The sequence below is a fragment of the Pelodiscus sinensis genome, chromosome 21 (assembly GCF_052426305.1).
Source record: "Pelodiscus sinensis isolate ZL-2025 chromosome 21, ASM5242630v1, whole genome shotgun sequence".
Classification (NCBI taxonomy): domain Eukaryota; kingdom Metazoa; phylum Chordata; order Testudines; family Trionychidae; genus Pelodiscus; species Pelodiscus sinensis.
In genome coordinates this window covers 18,784,463-18,802,724 of record NC_143072.1, presented here as the reverse complement: position 1 = coordinate 18,802,724, position 18,262 = coordinate 18,784,463, and the positions used below count along the sequence as shown (strand labels likewise).

Below are 18,262 nucleotides of genomic sequence, written 5' to 3'. Positions count from 1 at the left end.
TTCCACTCCAGGGTTACTCAATGGGTGTCCGGCTTGTCACTGATAATCTTATCTTTCTATGATAGGCAAGGGAACAGGACAATGAAGCCCTAACCAGGCTGTAGGTCTGATAGGCCTCTGATTAATAGGACTGTCCAATAAGCGCACAGCTTTTGGGAAGATGATTAATGACATTTGATATGAACTTTGACCCTTCCCCCCTTGCAAACAACACAGTGAGAAGAGAGGTGCAAATAGATAGCACAGTCTGCCAGCTGTGATTGATTGCTCCCCACCTCCCTTTTGTGTGTGTGTTGGAAATAGCCGGGTCTCATCTCAGCAGCTCAGGCCCCACCTCTGACTTGGCCTGCAGCTCTTAAAGCCACGTGGGGCCAGAGCTATGCGGGTGCCTTTCCCAATGGAATTTTTGTCGCCAGGCCCGGAACGCCACCCGCCCCCAGCATCTCCATACTCACGTGGCTACTGAGAACTGCTAAGTCAAATGCCAATGCAAGGTGGGACTGGGTGCTTGGGCTCAGCCATGGGATGCCAGAAACTTAAATCCGTCACCCGGGGAGGGACTGAATGGACCGAAGTTTCCACGCTCCTACATTGAACGTGCATGAATGAGACACCTTGGAAGCCCTGTTGCCCATTTTCAGCATCTTTTTGGGTGCGCCTGTGTTGGAGCTGCACCGAGGCGTAGCGAGGGTGTTGTGCACCTGGGGGCAAAGGCAAAATATGCGCTCCACCCTGAACCTGGCACACGGCTGAGCCAGATCCAGGGAGGAGGGGGAGAGCTTGTACCATGTCTTCCCCCGCCCCCTCCAGTTTGGGGCTGGGCCCCCGCGCACACTAACCTACTGGCAGAGCTGGAGGAGAGTTGGGCTGGCGGCGGAGAGGCGAGGAGGAAGTTCCAGCTGGCGGACAGAGGAGGAGCAGGCGAGCTGAGAGATGACAGGGGGAGCGAAGGGGAACTAAATTGACGCCCCTTTAGCGTGGCACCAGGGGGCAACAGCCTCCCCCCTCCTCATTATCCCACTGGAGCTGCATGTGGAGATTCTGTAAGAAAGTCGCCTCCCGGAAAGCAGGGGCCATGCTGCTAGGAGCTTGCAATGTAAGGCTTCCATCTTGCAAAAGGATGAACGGCTTCAATGGGCATCAAGGCTGCCCAACACCTGGCAGGAACGCTTGACACCTCACAGATGGGTTTTATAGATAATAGAGACCAATGGGTGGTGAGAGGGGGCAGGCGATGAATGAGGAGATGCGCCTGAAGGGCTTTGTTTGGCCCACACCCTGTTACCTGTGGAGATGAGTTGAATGCTAGGAGTACCCGGTCAGGCACAAGAGCAGGAGCAGCAAGAGGAGAGGACTTCAGCAGAGAGCGTATGTGTTCAGCAGGGTGCTGTGGGCTGAAAGCCCCCGCTTGCTCCGTGCTGGCACAGGAGACCGTCGGCCGAGTTGCACAGCGCCCGGAAGCGAAAACGGGCGGGTGAGTCATGCCGGGGAAAAGGAAGCGAAGAGGGAAGGCGGGAAAGGGGCGACAATCTCAAAAGTTACGACTGAGTGGGGGAGCCCAAGCGGAGACGCTTTCAGGGCCCTTGAGTTGCCGACTGCGCCGAGCCCCTGCTCATGGAAAAATCACACCCTTCCAAGCGGCTCATGTGGGGCACCCAAAAGTGGATGCATGCCAGCTCACTAGTCACTTGTAAATGTTTAGCCTCCTCCTCCCACTTAATGTAGCATGCGCATGTAGAAGACCATGGACGTTAGAGAGAGAAGAGAGCTATGACGTAATTGTGTCCAGGCTGCTGACAGAGGGGGAGGGGCGAAGAGAGCAATTTTTCCAGGCCCCGGTGATTCAAAAGGGCCCGAGGCTCCTGGCCCCTGCCTCTACTGCGGTGCCCGGAGCGCCTGACCCTTTCAATCGCCGCTGGAGCACTCGGCAGCACACTTCAAGCAGTGCCGACTTGCTGATTGGGAGGGAATGTGTAGCATAGTCCAGGTGGTGCTGTGGGCTGTTCCAGCCCCGCCCCTTCCACCCGAAGCCCTGCCCCTTCTAGGAGCACAGAACCAGCCCCACCCCAACATGCCTAGTCACCCAGCAATTCTTGTGTCTCCCCGCGGGTTGTATTCACCCTCTTGATATTTTGGATTATGGCCCCGGACAGAGGAGGTCTCAAGTATACAACATCTGAGCCCTAAAACTGTGCCCTCCCAATGTGTGCGCGCAGGGCCGGATTAAGACCTTTAGGGTATGTCTAGACTTCATGCCTCTGTTGACAAAGGCATGTAGATTAGGCTACCCGGCATAGGAAAATGAAGCGGCGATTTAAATAATCACCGCTTCATTTAAATCAAAATGGCTGCCGCGCTGAGCCGATCAGCTGCTTGTCGGCTCAGCGTGCTAGTCTGGGTGCTCCGCGGTCGACATCAAAGACATTTGTCGATCGCCCCGGTAAACCTCATCCCACAAGGCATAACGGGGCAGTCGACAAATGTCTTTGATGTCGACCGCGGAGTGTCCAGACTAGTGCGCTGAGCCAACAAACAGCTGATTGGCTCAGCGCGGCAGCCATTTTAATTTAAATGAAGTGGCAATTATTTAAATTGCCGCTTCATTTTCCTATGCCGGGTAGCCTAATCTACATGCCTCTGTCTCCAGAGACATGTAGTCTAGACATACTCATAGAGGCCCTAAGCCAGTGGTCTCCAACCTTTTTACACCCAAGATCACTTTTTAAAACTCAGACCAGGCGAAGATCTACCGCTCCACCCCTTCCTTGAAGCCCCGCCCCTTCCTTGAAGCCCCACCCTCTCTATTCTCCTCCTGTCCATCACTTGCTATCCCCAGCCCTTACTTACACACTCTGATAAACAGTTCATTTTTAAATTATGCAATATATAAAATTAAAATCACGTGTTTATCGTTATGAAATAAACGGTCTGTTTTTTATTCATGCTATTTAAATCTAAAATGAAGCATTTAGAATTATACATTTTGTGGGGACAGAGTTCTGTGGCTGGGAGCAGGGGAGAGGGAACAGGGTGCTGGGAAGGCAGAGGACAGGATTCTGCAAGTGGGGACAGAGTGCCAGTGGGGACAGGTTTCTGCATCTGGGGACAGGGGAGAGGGAACAGGGTGCTGGGAAGGCAGAGGACAGGGTTCTGCGAGTGGGGACAGAGTTCGGGGAGTGGGGACAGCATTCTGTAGCTGGGGACAGGGGAGTGGGGACAGAGTTCTGTAGCTGGGGAGTGGGGTGCCAGTAGAGGCAGAGTGTCATGCCTCCTCCCCGGATTCCCCCCCCCAAGGGAAACCAGCACGTGCCCTGCCCCAGGGCCGACCCTGCCGCGGCACAGGGAAGCCCCACACGCACCTGCCCCGGGGCCGACCCCCCGTGCACGCCGGGAAACCCTGCGCATGCCTCCCCCGGGGCTGACTTACCCCTCCTGTGTGGTGCAGGGAGCCAATGCTCCCTCCCACAGTACACCCGGCAGAGCAGCTAGCGCACTTCCAGAATTACCGGATTCTGTCCATCCCTGGGAAGCCATCCCCAGGAAGCCGACATTACCTCCATTTTCACTTGAGGTAGGTAGTGGAGCTTCTCAGGAGTGGGAGGGAAATGGGGACAGGGAGGACAGGACGCCTCACGATCGACTGGTTGAGGCCTCGTGATTGACCAGTCGATCGCGATCGACCTGTTGGTGTCCACGGCCCTAAGCACTGGAATGATTATGGTGCCCCCCCCATATGTAATTCAAAATAAAAAACAATACTATACCGTAAAATCTCTTTTTTTTATTTGGTGCCCTTGCTTTGCTGGTGCCCTAAGCACGTGCTTAATCTGTCTATTGGGTAATCCAGCCCTGTGTGTGCGCATGCAACAGTTTAGTGGGAAGAGCCACTTTCAGGGATGGGGTGAGGCTTAGTGATGTAATATTTCTAACGTGCTTTGGGCAAGTGCAAAACTGGATCATCATTCTGAAAGTGGAGCCAAGTCTTTCCCTGCTGGTGCAGAGCATGAGGGAAGGCGAAAGATAACTCCCTACGAAGATGAAGGAAGAGAGTGGCAGGAGAGGAACTGCCCATCAAAGCCCTGTCTTGGGCTTGGTGGAGGGCAGGGTGGTTTTGCTTCTCTTGATGATAAAGATCAGTGAAACCTGAAACCAGCATGTCATGGGGCGGGGGGACGGAGGGGGAAGAACAGGCATTGACCAGCAGTTCACCTGTGGCTTTGCAAAGCGCTCATGCAGAGGTGGTCTCACCCCTGCAAGACCAAAGTATGTTTCAGCAGGAGCCCTGGGTAGACTCATCGTGCCCATGATGTTTTTATCAAGACCGCAAGAAGGCAGATAGACAGGTGTCAAGAAAAAGAACCTTGGCATATCCATGCCGCAACATTAATTTTAGCCCAGGCTGAAAGCAGTCAATCATCCTGGGCAGTGGGAGATATCATCTGCTTTCATTTAATTAATGTCTTAATTGTAGGCTGTATCTTTTCATTTTGCAATTGACTAGCTTGGCTGTGAGCAATTCATGCCAAGCTGCGTCCCTGAGTCACACAAGTGCATGTCATCCCTACCCACCCGGATGTATTTTCTTTGTATGATACTTTCCGTATTGTTATTTATTATTATTATTACGTCCAGTTTGTCCCTGTGGCAGAGGGACCTTGTTTACCTCTTTTGCAATAAAGAGAACTCTCTGTGCTGTTTTCAAAAGCACTACGGCTTTGAAAAGTCCTCTGATTTATTTATTTATTTATTTTTGTACTAGAAAGCCTACAGGGCTGCAGAAGAAAATGCTGACACAGGTCGGCTAATGCAGAAGGAGCACAGACCCTCCCTCCCCCCCACCCACTGCGACTTACTGAATAGCAAATGGAGCTTCAGACTAAGGAATGAGTCATTTGCTTGTTAGAAAACATACGCACAGCGCTGAGGAACTGGAAGCAGATTTCGGTGTCGCTGATCTCTGGCTGTGGTCAGATTTTCGTTGTTGTCTTCCTGTCAGCCAAGCGTTGTTTCTTGGAGGTAGATATCCAGTCACATGAAATGCAAAAATGACTTCCCAGAGAAAGGCAAAAATAAATAGTGTGTTGGCTAAATTCAGTCGGAGATGTTGTTTGCTAATGACTTTGGCCTTTCATCGTCATGGGCACTCAATTCAGAGACAGTGCATGAGCTTTCAGGGACAGCCGTGCAGCTAACAATGACAACTATTGTTTATTTATAGGGTGCTACTCGTCCCGGAGGACCCTCAAGTGCTAAACACAGAGGATTCATCATTCTATCTTCTCCTGAAATGTAGCCACGTGAGGGGTGAGAGCAGCAGCCAGTTGGTTGCTGAGCAATCAGGGAGATGGGAAAGTGGTATCTGGGACATGAAAAGTACTCTAGAATATTTATTATTCGCACAGAGCAGGTGTAACCCACTGGTGAGTGTATGTTCTAGGCGAGGGCTACTCAAAAGGCGGCCTGTGGGCTGCATGTGGCCCACAACCCATCTGTTTGCAGCCCGCGGTGCAGTTTGGATTTATGTGAGACTCAATATGGGGCCCGCAGGTGGGAGCCAAAACAAAAAAGGAGTCATTATAATGGTCTTCTGTTGATATGCGTTTTAGTAGTTACATTCCTGGACTGTCATTGCTCATTAAAAGTGCTGTTATATGGGTGGAAATCGGGTAAATATTGCATTTTACTGTATTAATATTTGTACAACTGCCTTAAATGGGGCCTGCATGCTGTGTAGTTTTGCCTTAATCTTTGTATTCATGCCTGTCAGTGTGAAGAAGCTATTTGCATATATGTACATGCAACCACACTGAAAGTCATGGCCCTTGGCATATGCTGAGAATATCATTGCGGCCCCCGGGGCTTCCAAAGTTGAGTAGCCCTGTTCTAGGAGGTTCACCTCTATGATAATCCCCGAGGATCTCACTTGTTACAGCCCACAGATCTTTAGCTCAGGCGGTAGCAGCTGATAGTTTTAGCTCTGCAGGTCCCAGTCCAATCTCTAGTGTGTTGGCCAACATCATCGTCGCCACCCAGTGAGACCTCAGATTTTAAGGTGACAAACTTAAAGTCCTGCACTCAGTAAAGACCTGACCTCAGATTTTAAGGTGACAAACTTAAAGTCCTGCACTCAGTAAAGACCTGACCTCAGTTTTTAAGGTGCCAAACTTAAGACCTGCACTCAGTAAACTGCAGGGAGCACGAATGTATTTGCCTCAGAAAGAGGTAGGACCCAGGTGAACTTACTAGGGTGCTGCAGGTGTAGGAAGCTAGGCATTTGAAGCTGCCATTAAATCACCGCCTTCAAAACTTCCATCTAAAAACCCTATGCAAAACCTCTTGGTCTTTCAGAGAAAACCCGCATAAAGGCCTAGAAATCTGTTCTTTTGTCCTAAGAACGTGTGGTGCTAACTCAGAAAAACCTCCATTGATTTCCAATTTCTTTTCTTGTGGCTTTTTGTGGCACCAGGCACTGCTCAATGAGAACGAAGAAGACCTCTTACAGATTACTGTCATCAGCAGCTGCATATGGTCACTTAATATTTATTTATGGCCCTGTAATACCATCCACAGATGCTCTTTGTGGTTACAGGAGCTTCACAGCCATGGTGGAAATGGGGAGAATCTTTTGAATTTACCTGGCTGGCTGAGGTTTAGCTCAAATCTGTTTAATTGCTGGACACACGGTTCAGCCCACTGGGAGATTTAATTAGAAGTCTGGCGGATTTATTTATAGAATGATGGAAACAGATGCTCTGTCTTCGAGCCAGACAGGTGGATTCGAAGGGCTCTGGGTTCAGACCCTTCAGGGCTGACTTAGGACCGTAGTTAAAAGACTTGTCCGTGATGATATTGACAAGGAGTAATACTCATTTCTCACAAAGTCAACTGGCTCTCAACAGCTTTTGGGTGTTTCCCTCCCCGCCCCCAAATGCTCCAAAATAAGATATTTTCTTTCTTTGCGCCACATAACCAGAGGATTCTTTAATCTGACACCTTGTAATTGTAATAGAGTCCCTTTGTAGATGTCCCATGTAGAAGCGCATTGAGCTGACCATATGGCAGGGAAATAAGGAGGCTACATCTGTGATGTGATGATAATTAATTGGTAACTTTATCTGCCCTGTCTGTATTTTTCAAAAACAAAAAATGCTGTTTATTAAGCCCTTGTTAAAGTGCCATTGTAAACAGAAAAGCGTTTCTGTGAAAACAGCATTATGGAGTTCCCTGTTTATTCTCTCTCAAGGTTTTCCACATCAAATTTGCTCAGTTTGCAAATCAAAAGAGGCAAAAAAAAAAAAAGTTTCCTAGTTTCCGTCACAGTCAGTAGTATAGATGCCAGCTCCTTTCCCGCTATCTGCATTAGCTCAGCAACTCGAATGGGATAGGTGCTTGTTTTGTTAGTAAATTTAGTGTTACGACTTGAGAACATTCAGGGAGCAGATATGGAGAAAAAGGAGGTGCCATTTTTATATAGCCACTTTCCTGATTATAGCTGCTGCTTTAATTATAATAGTCTGCACTTCTGTGGCATCTTCCTACTTAGGATCTTACAATGATTTAGTCGCTATGGAATACTGAACAGAATAAGCCTTCATAGTAAGTAAGGAAGTATTATTGTGCCCATTTTATAGATGGGGAAGTTGAGGACTACAGCAAAGCAGGGAATAGAACCCAAACTTCATGACACTCCATCCATGCTTTGGTTACAAGAATGTTTTCCCACTCTTTTTGTGTTAAGGAGACAGACAACTTTGGAGTCTGGGGACTGTACAATAATTATTGACTGTCAAAGTGATCTTATCCTTGTGTGCTGTGTAAGGATCTCCCCATTATCAATAACCCTTTCTAATAATGAATTGTACATTAATGCTTCTGCCAGAAATTCTCAATGGTTCATTCCTCCTTACACGAGTGCACCAAATCTTACGTTTCCCAGGTGAGCTGCGTGGAAATGTCCAGAGCCGTGAAGCACTGATTTCTGTAAGCAGTAATCCACTGGCTTGCAAGTTAAGTAACTCAGGAAAGATGTGATTTTTTTTAAGTCCACATAATTCATGTTGACATCCCACCAGGCAGACACTGTGTCTTCCGCTGTGCTACAAAGAAGTTTACCATTCTGTTACTCAGAGTAATATTACAGCAGCTCCAGGATAGGAAGGGCCACAAAATCGTTCTGCTCAGATCTTTCGTCTAAGGTTAGTTCACTGATTCCTTCCTGTGCTACCTGGCACGGAGCAGAGAAAAATGCAGTTTACAGAACACTCCTTGGCCCAGACTCTGCCTTGTTCCCCCAGTGTAAATCCAGAGTAATTCTTTGGATGGTAGTGAAATGATCCTGGATTGACACTGGCTTAACGGAGTGCAGAATGCAGCAAATTTGATATGCTCCCACAAAGGTGTCCGATATATTTTAATTATAATGCTATTGGGGTGTGTTTATGGTTGATGGATTACATTAATCTGAGTTTGAAAAGTTGTAGTGCTGAGGAATGCGGAGCCTGAATGACTCCTTACCATTTTCCCAAAGAATATTTAATCATTCGCCTCTAGAGTAGTGTCAGAGCTCTAGAACAAGGGAAAAGAGAGGGAGGGGGCAGGCCAAAAGGAGAGCGAGAGAGGGTGTGTGTGTGTGTGTGTGTGTGTGTGTGTATGTTTTGAGGCGGGGGGGAGCGGGGGGGGGGGGAGGAACACATGTTTGAAATCTGAAAGGAAACTAGGCCAGAAAAATGCAGCAGATTGTTTCTAAAAGGAAGATACAAAAGGCTTTGATATGGATATGTTCGCTGCCTTGCAAAGACACAGCATTGGAGAAGCTCTTTATCAGTGTCAAATTATGACAAATGACATTGGGGGAAAGTCACGGGGCTGCGAAGCATTGTTGCAGCTGCAGCACCTTGGAAATTATACAGGTATTTTTACCAGTCTGTGCCTTGGGGTTCCAGTTCAGCCTTAATTAATCACAGGGAAAAAGGATTGTCGTCTTCTCTATTCTTTTTAAGTTCGTTTTGTAGCACAGCACATTCGGGCTGGGAGGGGTGGGGGAATTACCCGTGGATACATTTGGGGAAGCCCCCCATCCTTTACATAAAAATCCATTATTGCCTTAGTGACAAGAGTAATTACAAAATGTGTCATCTGCTCTCGTGTCAAGAGGAGTGTAATGCAAAAGCAAAATAGGGGCGGAAGGAAATAAGCAACAGCAATCAAACAAGAGCAATAAAAGCCGGGGACATTTCCTGCACTGTTTTGCTGGAGGGTATAAATGGTACAAACTAGTGTTCTGATAAAAAAAGAAAAATCAAGTCAGAGTTTCTTAACATTACCTCCGGTTTCTTTTTAAAGAGCTTCCTTACAGCCTTGTTGAATTATATGGGTCTTCGACTCTTTACTAGAAATTGCTCTGAATTACATTTTTATATAATCTATTTCATTTCCACCATCCTGCCATATCTCACGGAGGAATATCTATAACTGTCAACGGGCACATTCTTCTCTTGCTGGTTGGCGGTGCTGCGTCTTCTAATAAAGCTGCCCTCTGTTCCACCACAGGGCAGTAATCTGTAATGAAAATTTTACGAGCGCGGTTAGGAAGTGGGGTTGGAATTTGGGTGTCACACATTATTTTCATATTACTCGAAGCATCTGCACAAGCTTTGGAGGCTTACAAAATGAAAGGGGTTGTTTCCAGCAACTGTATTTTGATTGGAACGCCATCATAGAAACGTAGGGCTGAAAGGACCTCTAGGAGAGGCATGTGAAATATTTGCAGCCCAGCCCTCGGCCCTTTTGAAACTTCCCTAGTTTGGTTATGAATTCAGGATTCAGAACAGGCATTTTGGAAAGGTTCAGTGAACTTCCCAGGGAGCTTCATAGACAAAAATTATCCCCATTTGCTTCTTATATACATTCGACCCTATAACCAATTTCCTCCATACACCACGTATCTATAATATTAGATCATGTTATTTATATTTGATCCTGTTCTGTGAATTTTTCTTCACCCAACCATTGTATTCAAAGTGCTTGGATCTCCATGGATACCCAGGGACCTAAGAGTGTTGATAGTCCTGAGTGTGAATCTGATTCTCCTCAGATTTACATGATGCACATAAGGAATATATTCATTGAAGCCAATAGTCATCTTTCTATCAAGGTTCTCAAAGTGTTTTACAAAAGTCTAAAACACCTTCTGGAGATGGGTTTTCCTGTTTTACAGATGGATAAACTGAGGCACGGTGGAATGAAATGTCTTGTCCAATGTACCATGAGTCAGTGGCAGAGACGGGACTAGAAACAAGGCATTCTGTCGCCCGTTCATTTTGGGTATGTCTATACTACAGCGTTATTTCTAAATAGCTTATTTCAAAATAACGTGTCTAGACAGAAAATGCATTTCAAAATAATGTTTTGCTATTTCAAAATAGCATGTCCACACTGATAGGATGCTGAATTGCATTTAAAGCTGGCCAGAACTGGTTCTGGCAGGGCATCACGTCAGGAGTTACTTTGTGTGGCTGCTGCCTGAGTCTACCTGAGATCTGTGCTTAAAGGGACCCCCCCCCCCCGGACTGCCGGTTCTAAGGTTTCCCTGCTTGCTTGCCTACCTCACTGAGGGACAGCAAAGCATTTTGTCTCTGCATGCTCTGGTTGCCCTCACTCAGGACACCAGAGCACTCTACAACATGGAGCCGGAGCCACCCCTGGGCACTCTGTTGCTTCTCCTGGACATATTGCTGCGAGCCTGGCAGCATGTTCTGCAGTCAGTAACAGTCTCCCTGGTGTGCCCCACTGGGGGTTTGTGCCTCATTCCTCCCTCATGTCCTTCCACTTACCCCTCTCTAACCCTTCTTCCTGCTGTGCAATAAAAGACACGTGTTCATTACAACAAAGTCTCTTTATTGAACAAAACTGGGGTGGGGCGGGGAATGAAACTGAGGTGAGACTGGGGAAAGAAGGTGGGAAAGGGGAGGAGAGAGGGTGGGAGAGGGGAGGGGGAAACCTTGGAGGAGGGAGCTGGTAGGGGGAGGCAAGGGGAGGAAGGGGGAAGAGAAGCTCAGGGCTCAGGGTTGTGGGTCTCGCCGGCCCAAGTGTCTCCCAGCACCGTGGGTGCGGGGGCCTCAGCATCCCTGGGGGTGTGAGGAGGATGGGGAGGAGGAAGTGGGAGGAGGAGAAGGAGTGGGAGGAGGAGCAGTAGCTTGGGAGGCAGTAGGGGCTGGAGCAGCAGGAGGCAGCAAGCTCAGCCCCAGGGTCGATGACCATCTGGGGGGCACGGACTGTCCTGCCCCCCAGAATGCGGTCCACAGCATCAAAATAGGGGCAGGGGTCTGGGTCTGCCCCTGGTTGGGAGCTGCCCCCTGTGGCCCTGGCATACGCCTGCTGCAGCTCCTTTATTTTCATGCGAACCTGCTCCTGGGTTCGCATGTGGCCTTTGGTGGCCAGGCTGGCAGCCATCTGCCTGTAGACAGTTGTGTTCCTCCGTTTTGTGCAGAGATCATGGATGTTGGAGGCATCCCCCGCAAACCTGAATTAGGTCCCTGATTTCCACACTGGACCAGGCAGGAACCCACCTTTTCTGGCTCCTGGCAGGCTCCTGGGAGCTGGCAGACTGGTCCTGGGGAGCGGTGGAGGGTTGGCTGCTTGGCTCATGCTGGGCCACTGGGTCAGGTGCAGCGACTGCTGGATCTGGCTGGCAGGCTTAGAGCTGGCACAGGCACTGTGGCCAGAGTCTACCCTTTTAAGGGCTCCGGGGAGAGGGGGAGGGAGAGGAGTTTTCTTGGTTGTGCCCAGAGTGGCCACCAGGGCACCCTGGGGAGGGCTGGAGGCCCCCTATTTCGAAATAAGCGTCTACACAACGCTTATTTTGAAATAGCAATTTCAAAATTGGTGCTATTCCTCGTGGAATGAGGTTTACCAATTTTGAAATAAGCCCTCCGCTATTTCGATTTAATTTCAAAATAGCGGTTTGGCTGTGTTAGACGCTGGTAAAGTTATTTCGAAATAATGGCTGTTATTTTGAAATAACTTTGCTGTGTAGACATACCCTTTCACTAACCACTAGCCTTCCCTATGTGTTTATCTTCTGTAGAGAATTATCCCAATCAGTATCCACTCTTACTTCTCTCGGCATGGAGTAAGGAAGACGAGATGATCTTGCATGGAAGCCAAACATAAATGATGATACACTGTTATGTTCTTTGTGATTCCTTGAAAGTCCTTTGGGGGAGTGTGGAGTTGTGTTGTAGTATCTAGTATTTCCCTACACAAACAGCAGACGTGCCAGTGTTGTTGGGTATTGGTTTTTTGATGAAAAGAACATCATTTTTCATGCTTTATATGATTTCGCTGGTGTTGGTCCTGGGAGTTGGACTAGATAATCTCCTAGGAACTTTTCCAACCCTGATCTTCTATGATTCTATAAGCATTCTTATGGCCTTTGCTACCATAGTATCCGAACCCTTCCCATAAACACTATTAAAATGATCCTGACAAGCTGTGAGGTGGGGACGAAGCATCCCTATTTCAGGAGGGGAAACCGAGGCACAGAGATTAAATTACTTGCCCCAGGAATTCCGTAGCAGAGCTGCAAAGAGAACCTACATCCCCAGACTCACAATTACATGGCTTAATCACAAGACCATCCTTCCACCACTCCCTTTGCAGCCCTTCCATCCAAGCACTCTAAGTAGATCACATTCATTCAGAAATTCCACATCACATCCCTGTGGGTATTATTCACATGATCCTTTTTATTAATTATTATTGATATCCCCCAAAGAGAATAAAGACCGTGCACTTTCTTCTCTTACCAGCAGGTGCCTCTGTCGTCAGTGGGAATGAATAGACAGATCACAGAACTGTCATGGTTATTCTTATTCCTTTTTACATTTGTAAGAGTTTGGGGGGGGGGGGGGGCAGGCAGGAATTATTGAACCCAGAATACACCCTGCAGAAGTACTGTCTGTGCCAAATGGCATTTCTTTTCTTTGCCTTCAACACACATTTTATGCTTGTACATTTCACATGGTTTCCAGGGTGTTTCTCTGAACACTCTAGAGGATAGAAATGATTTTTGTTTTGAGGTTGTTTGGGGGTTTGAGAGCATCCCAATCCTTCATCAGACGGTGGTAACTTGACTAAATCCATAGTATCATACTGCAGCTTTAATTACTCAGCCGTGCTGTCATCATTCTCACAGAAACTGACAAGGGATAGGATTACAGCCTCTTAAAGTTCTTTGACCAAAGCAGTGAGAGCAGCCACAAATGAGGTTACTTGAATGTTCTTGAGGTTATATCTGGAAGAAAGGCATCTTGGGCCTTCGCCTTCCTCCCTGAACTATACTTAGCTTCTCCTACTTATGATTCGTTCAATACCCACATTTTCTACCTCTTGCTCAAAGCAAGGGCTATGCCCAAACTATTTTCTAGGGCGAGTGAATCTGTATTTTGAAAGTTGGATTGTACAGCTGTGTTTTCCAGGACATGAGTTCTGCCTTCACTTCCCCCTTAGAGCATTGAAGGATCAATCAAAATGAAATTAAATAGACAGAGCTACAGACTACTCACTCTTCCTAATGGATAGAACAAAAGCCCACCTTTGATCTATGGGGAAAAAATGTGCTCTTTCGACCTTGATGTCACCAGATAACTATATTTAGGGTCTTCATAAACCCATTCCAAAAAAACTACTTGGTTTACAAACACTTAAGGTTGGCTCAGTGCCTAATGAACCCGCACAGATCCTTATGCATGAAACGAATAGTGACATATAATATTAGATATTATTTGCAGAGGACTTTGCAGATATAAAGTGCTCTATAGGGGCCTAATCCAAATGAATTGAATGGGAGACTTTTCAGAGACTTCACTGGGCTTTGGATCAGGCCCTGTAAGAGCTCAATGTTATTAATAACATTACTGTATTTCATGGCACTTCTAGGTCCCAGTCCATTGAAGAGGAATCTCATTGACAATAGGAGGGTAAGCAAGAATAAGGGTTGGCTCTTAGGGTGGCTCAGGATAAGTCCTAGCATTCCAGGGGTTGGGTGGGGGACACGGATCACTTCACATCTGCCTACTGAAGCATTTGGTACTGGCCACTATCAGGGCTTATCTCCACTAAACAGTGGATCAACTCCAGCAATCGATTTTCTGGCAGTCAATGTATTGTGTCTGCTTAGACATGATAAATTGACCTCTGAGCGCTCTCCCATCAACTCTGGCATTCCACCAGGATGAGAAGAGTAGGCGGAGTCAACAGGAGAACATCAGCCGCCGACCTTACTGCATGGAAGACAGCATGGTAAGTAGTCTAAGTACATCCAATTCAGCTATGCTGTTCACAGTAGATAGGTCTCAGATGTAATCCAGTCTGTGGTACCCATGGTCTATATGGATCCCTTGCCAGAACTGGGGTCTTCATTCAGTTGTTGTTGGCACTGGACTTTAAAAGAGTGAATGGCTAGGCATTATTATTATGTTCTAAAAAAACTTTAGAAACAAGTGGTCCTGTAGCACCTTAGAGACTATATATATATATATATATATATATATATATATATATATATATATATATATATATATACAGGGCTCGCCGAACCATGGCAAGCCCCGCTTGCCAGCAGCACTGTCCGGCGATCTGCGCATGCGCAAATCTTTCTGCACATGCGCAGATCACCCGAACCCAGCTCTTCCAGGTTGCAATCTACTTGCCATGGGTTGCATTATTTGTCGAGCCCTGTATGTATATATATATAGTATCATGGGCTTTCATGGGCACAAGCCACTTCTTCAGAGGAGTGGAGCAAAAGGCACAGGAACCCCAGCAGAAAAAGAGGGGAGAGGAGGAAGGAAAATGCAACAAAACCCCAAGCCCTGTCAATTGTAGTGCCCATATAATCGACGAGGTTTTTGTTTGTTTGTTTTTCTCCCATCCTCTTCCTTTCTTTTTCTGCTTTGAATTTTGGGGTTTCTGTGCCTTTAGCTCCACTCCTCTGAAGAAGTGAGTTGTGCCCACAAAAGCTTGTGATACTATATACATATTTTTGCTAGTCTCTAAGGTGCTACAGGACCACTCATTGTTTTTTAATTTGTTTTAAGTTACAGACTAACATGGCTACCCCTCTGAGACTTTTATTATGTTCTGGTGCAAGATGCTAACGTTCTCAGAGGATTATACAGGTTAAACTCCTATTTTATGAACTCTGATTTCAGGAAATGCCATTTCATTCCCAAATGCTTTTGTGTTCCTTTCATTTGAGATCGCTTAGTGCACCTTCACTTGAGCTTACTAAAGCTTTTGGTGTCACCCAAGACTTACACAAAATTGAGGTTCAGAACCCAAAATCTTATGCACAAACTTGTACACAAAATCAGAGGTACATAGCCATGCTGTAATGAGAGGACTAAATTGAATGGGGATAGCTGTGGGATTAAACTTTCCAAGCAGAAGCAAAACTCAACACTATTATTGTTATTCCTCTCACCAATAAGACAGGGGAATCATAGAATCATAGAGCTGGAAGAGACCTCAGGAGGTCATTAAGTCCAGCCCCCTGTCCAATCCCAGCTAAATCAACCCAGCCAGGGCTTTGTCAAGCTGAGACTTAAAAACCTCTAGGGATGGAGATTCCACCACCTCCCTACGTAACCCATCCCAGTGCTTCACCACCCTCCTAGAGAAATAGTTTTTCCTAATTTCCAACCTAGACCTCCTCTACTGTAACTTGTGACCATTGCTCCTTGTTCTGCCATCCGTCACTAGGAATAGCTTAGTGTGATAGGCCTAATGGGTTGAAACTAATTGGGATTCTACTAGACTGCAAGTTTTTGTCAGAAAAAGGTACGTAAAATGCCGATTTTCCAATTCTTTTGTTGGAAGAGGCTTTTCCAACATTTGGCCCATCTAGACTGGGCCAAATGTCAGAAAAACCCCTTCTTTCGGAGCCCCCTTCATCCTTGTAGAATGAGGAATACAGGGGCTTCTGAAAGAGAGTGTTTGCTCTTCTGCAAAAAAAATAAAAATAAAAAAAAATAAAAAGCAGAAGAGCAAACACGTTCCCTGGATATGGAGACGTTTTTTCAGGATACAAAACCCCCGCAGTCTAGCCATATTCGAAGAAAAGAATATTTAGACTCAGTATCAAGAAATTTTTGGCCATGAGATGTATTAGGCTGTGGAATAGTCCTTAGGGAATTGGTGGAAAGCCTGTTGCTTGGTTGTTTTAAAATTAAACTGGACAAAACACTAGGAAATGTGCTGTAGAGAACGATCTACACCTATAGGAGGTAGCCCGTAAAATCTAATCGGTGTGATCTGCGTGTTCTTTCTATGATTCTCTGATAATGCACCTACAGCATCATAGGGGAATATGGTGCTTTAAAGAAACAAGGTGGGATTCTGATTTGTGCACAATCAAGATTAGGGGTTTGGAACGGGTCCCATATGAAGAGAGGTTAAAACGACTGGGACTTTTCAGTTTAGAAAAGAGGAGACTGAGAAGGGATATGATAGCGGTCTATAAAATCATGAGTGGTGTGGAGAGGGTGAATAAAGAAAAGTTATTTATTAGTTCCCGTAATAGAAGAACTAGAGGACACCAAATGAAGTTAATGGGTAGCAGGTTTAAAACTAATAAAAGAAAGTTCTTCTTCACACAGTGTGTAGTCAACCTGTGGAACTCCTTGCCAGAGGAGGCTGTGAAGGCTAGGACTATAACAGAGTTTAAAGAGAAGCTAGATAACTTCATGGAGGTTAGGTCCATAAAAGGCTATTAGCCAGGGGCTAGGAATGGTGTCCCTGGCCTCTGTTTGTCAGAGGCTGGAGAAGGATGGCAAGAGACAAATCGCTTGATCATTGTCTTCGGTCCACCCTCTCTGGGGCACCTGGTGTTGGCCACTGTCGGCAGACAGGCTACGGGGCTAGAAGGTCCTTTGGTCTGACCCAGTACGGCCATTCTTATGTTCTTATGTTATTAAGAGTAATTCCACTAATTTAGGTTTATACCACTGTATGTATCTGGCATCAGTCTCTGGCTCCCAGTTTAACAGTGTTTTGCTCATCAGGCCTGCAGGCTGCAAATTAACTATTGCCACCAGTGTTACAATTGGCTGAATTACCCCTGAGGTCACAATCCCATGCCTTGGTCCACCTGTCCTCCACCATTGCCTGGAGAGCAGGACTTCTGGGAATGTGATGGAGGACATATTAGCTTGAGGGAGTCGCTTCTGATATCACTGAATTACAACTGCTATCCACCCTGCTGCTGGAGATGGCAAACCAGATCCACTCATTCTTTGAGACGCACACAGTGGCCCTGTGTAAAGAAAGGACTATTCCGATGACCAGGGACATGCTGACAAGTAAAAAAGAGGAGAGAAATCACCCTCAAGCTGGATGCCTCCTCTCGACAATGGCATCAGCCATGATCAGCCAGCATGCATCAGACATGGGTAAACTGAGGCAAGAACTGAAAAATGTGCAGAGGGACATGAAGGATTTCAAGCGAGAGGTCACGGGGGTGATCTGTAGAATGGAAGGCACCCTCAGCCACATGACAGAGGTGGTAATAAGCCTGGAAACCAGAAGCAACAATGTAGAGCAACGGCTGAGGGAAGAAGAAGACAGAGGCATAGTACGCAACAAAGTCCTCACATTCTTGTTGACGAGGGAGAAAGAACTGCGTGAGAAATGTGCTGCTCTAGAGAGAAGACTTTGCAGGAAAAATTGTCTTGGTATCTAAATCCTCAAAGACATAAAGGGAAAAAATAATAGTGTTGTACATGAGAACTGTTCTGGATTCTCTAGCAAGATTAACCTTGGAATAATAAAAGTCTCAGGGAGTAGCCATGTAAATCTGTAACCTTAAAACACAACAAGTAGCTCAGTAGCACCTTAGGGTATGTCTACATTACAAAGTTAATTCGAACTAACAGCCATTAGTTCGAATTAACTTTCATAGGCGCTACACAGGCAAACTGCTAGTTCGAACTTAATTCGAACTAGCGGAGTGCTTAATTCGAACTAGGTAAACCTCATTCTATGAGGACTAACGCCTAGTTCGAATTAAGTAGTTTGAATTAAGGGCTGTGTAGCCACTTAATTTGAACTAGTGGGAGGCTAGCCCTCCCCAGCTTGCCCTGGTGGCCACTCTGGGCACAACCAGGTGAAACTTGGCTGCCCCTCTCCCGGCCCCGGAGCCCTTAAAGGGGCACGGTCTGGCTATGGTGCCCATGCCAGGTGCAAGCCTGCCAGCACACAGCCA

The 18,262-nt window shown here is 46.7% G+C and overlaps 1 protein-coding gene across 1 annotated transcript; it reads left to right on the top strand.

Annotated features, from left to right (window-relative positions):
* Window positions 1-17,136: 17,136 nt before the first annotated feature.
* CCDC182 (coiled-coil domain containing 182) lies at window positions 17,137-17,843 on the top strand. Its single transcript, XM_006138711.4, has one exon. It carries the CDS (start codon window positions 17,270-17,272, stop codon window positions 17,738-17,740), a length of 471 nt encoding a protein of 156 aa, XP_006138773.2. The 5' UTR covers window positions 17,137-17,269; the 3' UTR covers window positions 17,741-17,843.
* Window positions 17,844-18,262: the final 419 nt, after the last annotated feature.

What these genes read in the sequence shown, in the direction of transcription:
- CCDC182 (XM_006138711.4), top strand. Translation starts at nt 17,270, where the DNA reads ATGGCAAACCAGATCCACTCATTCTTTGAGACGCACACAGTGGCCCTG.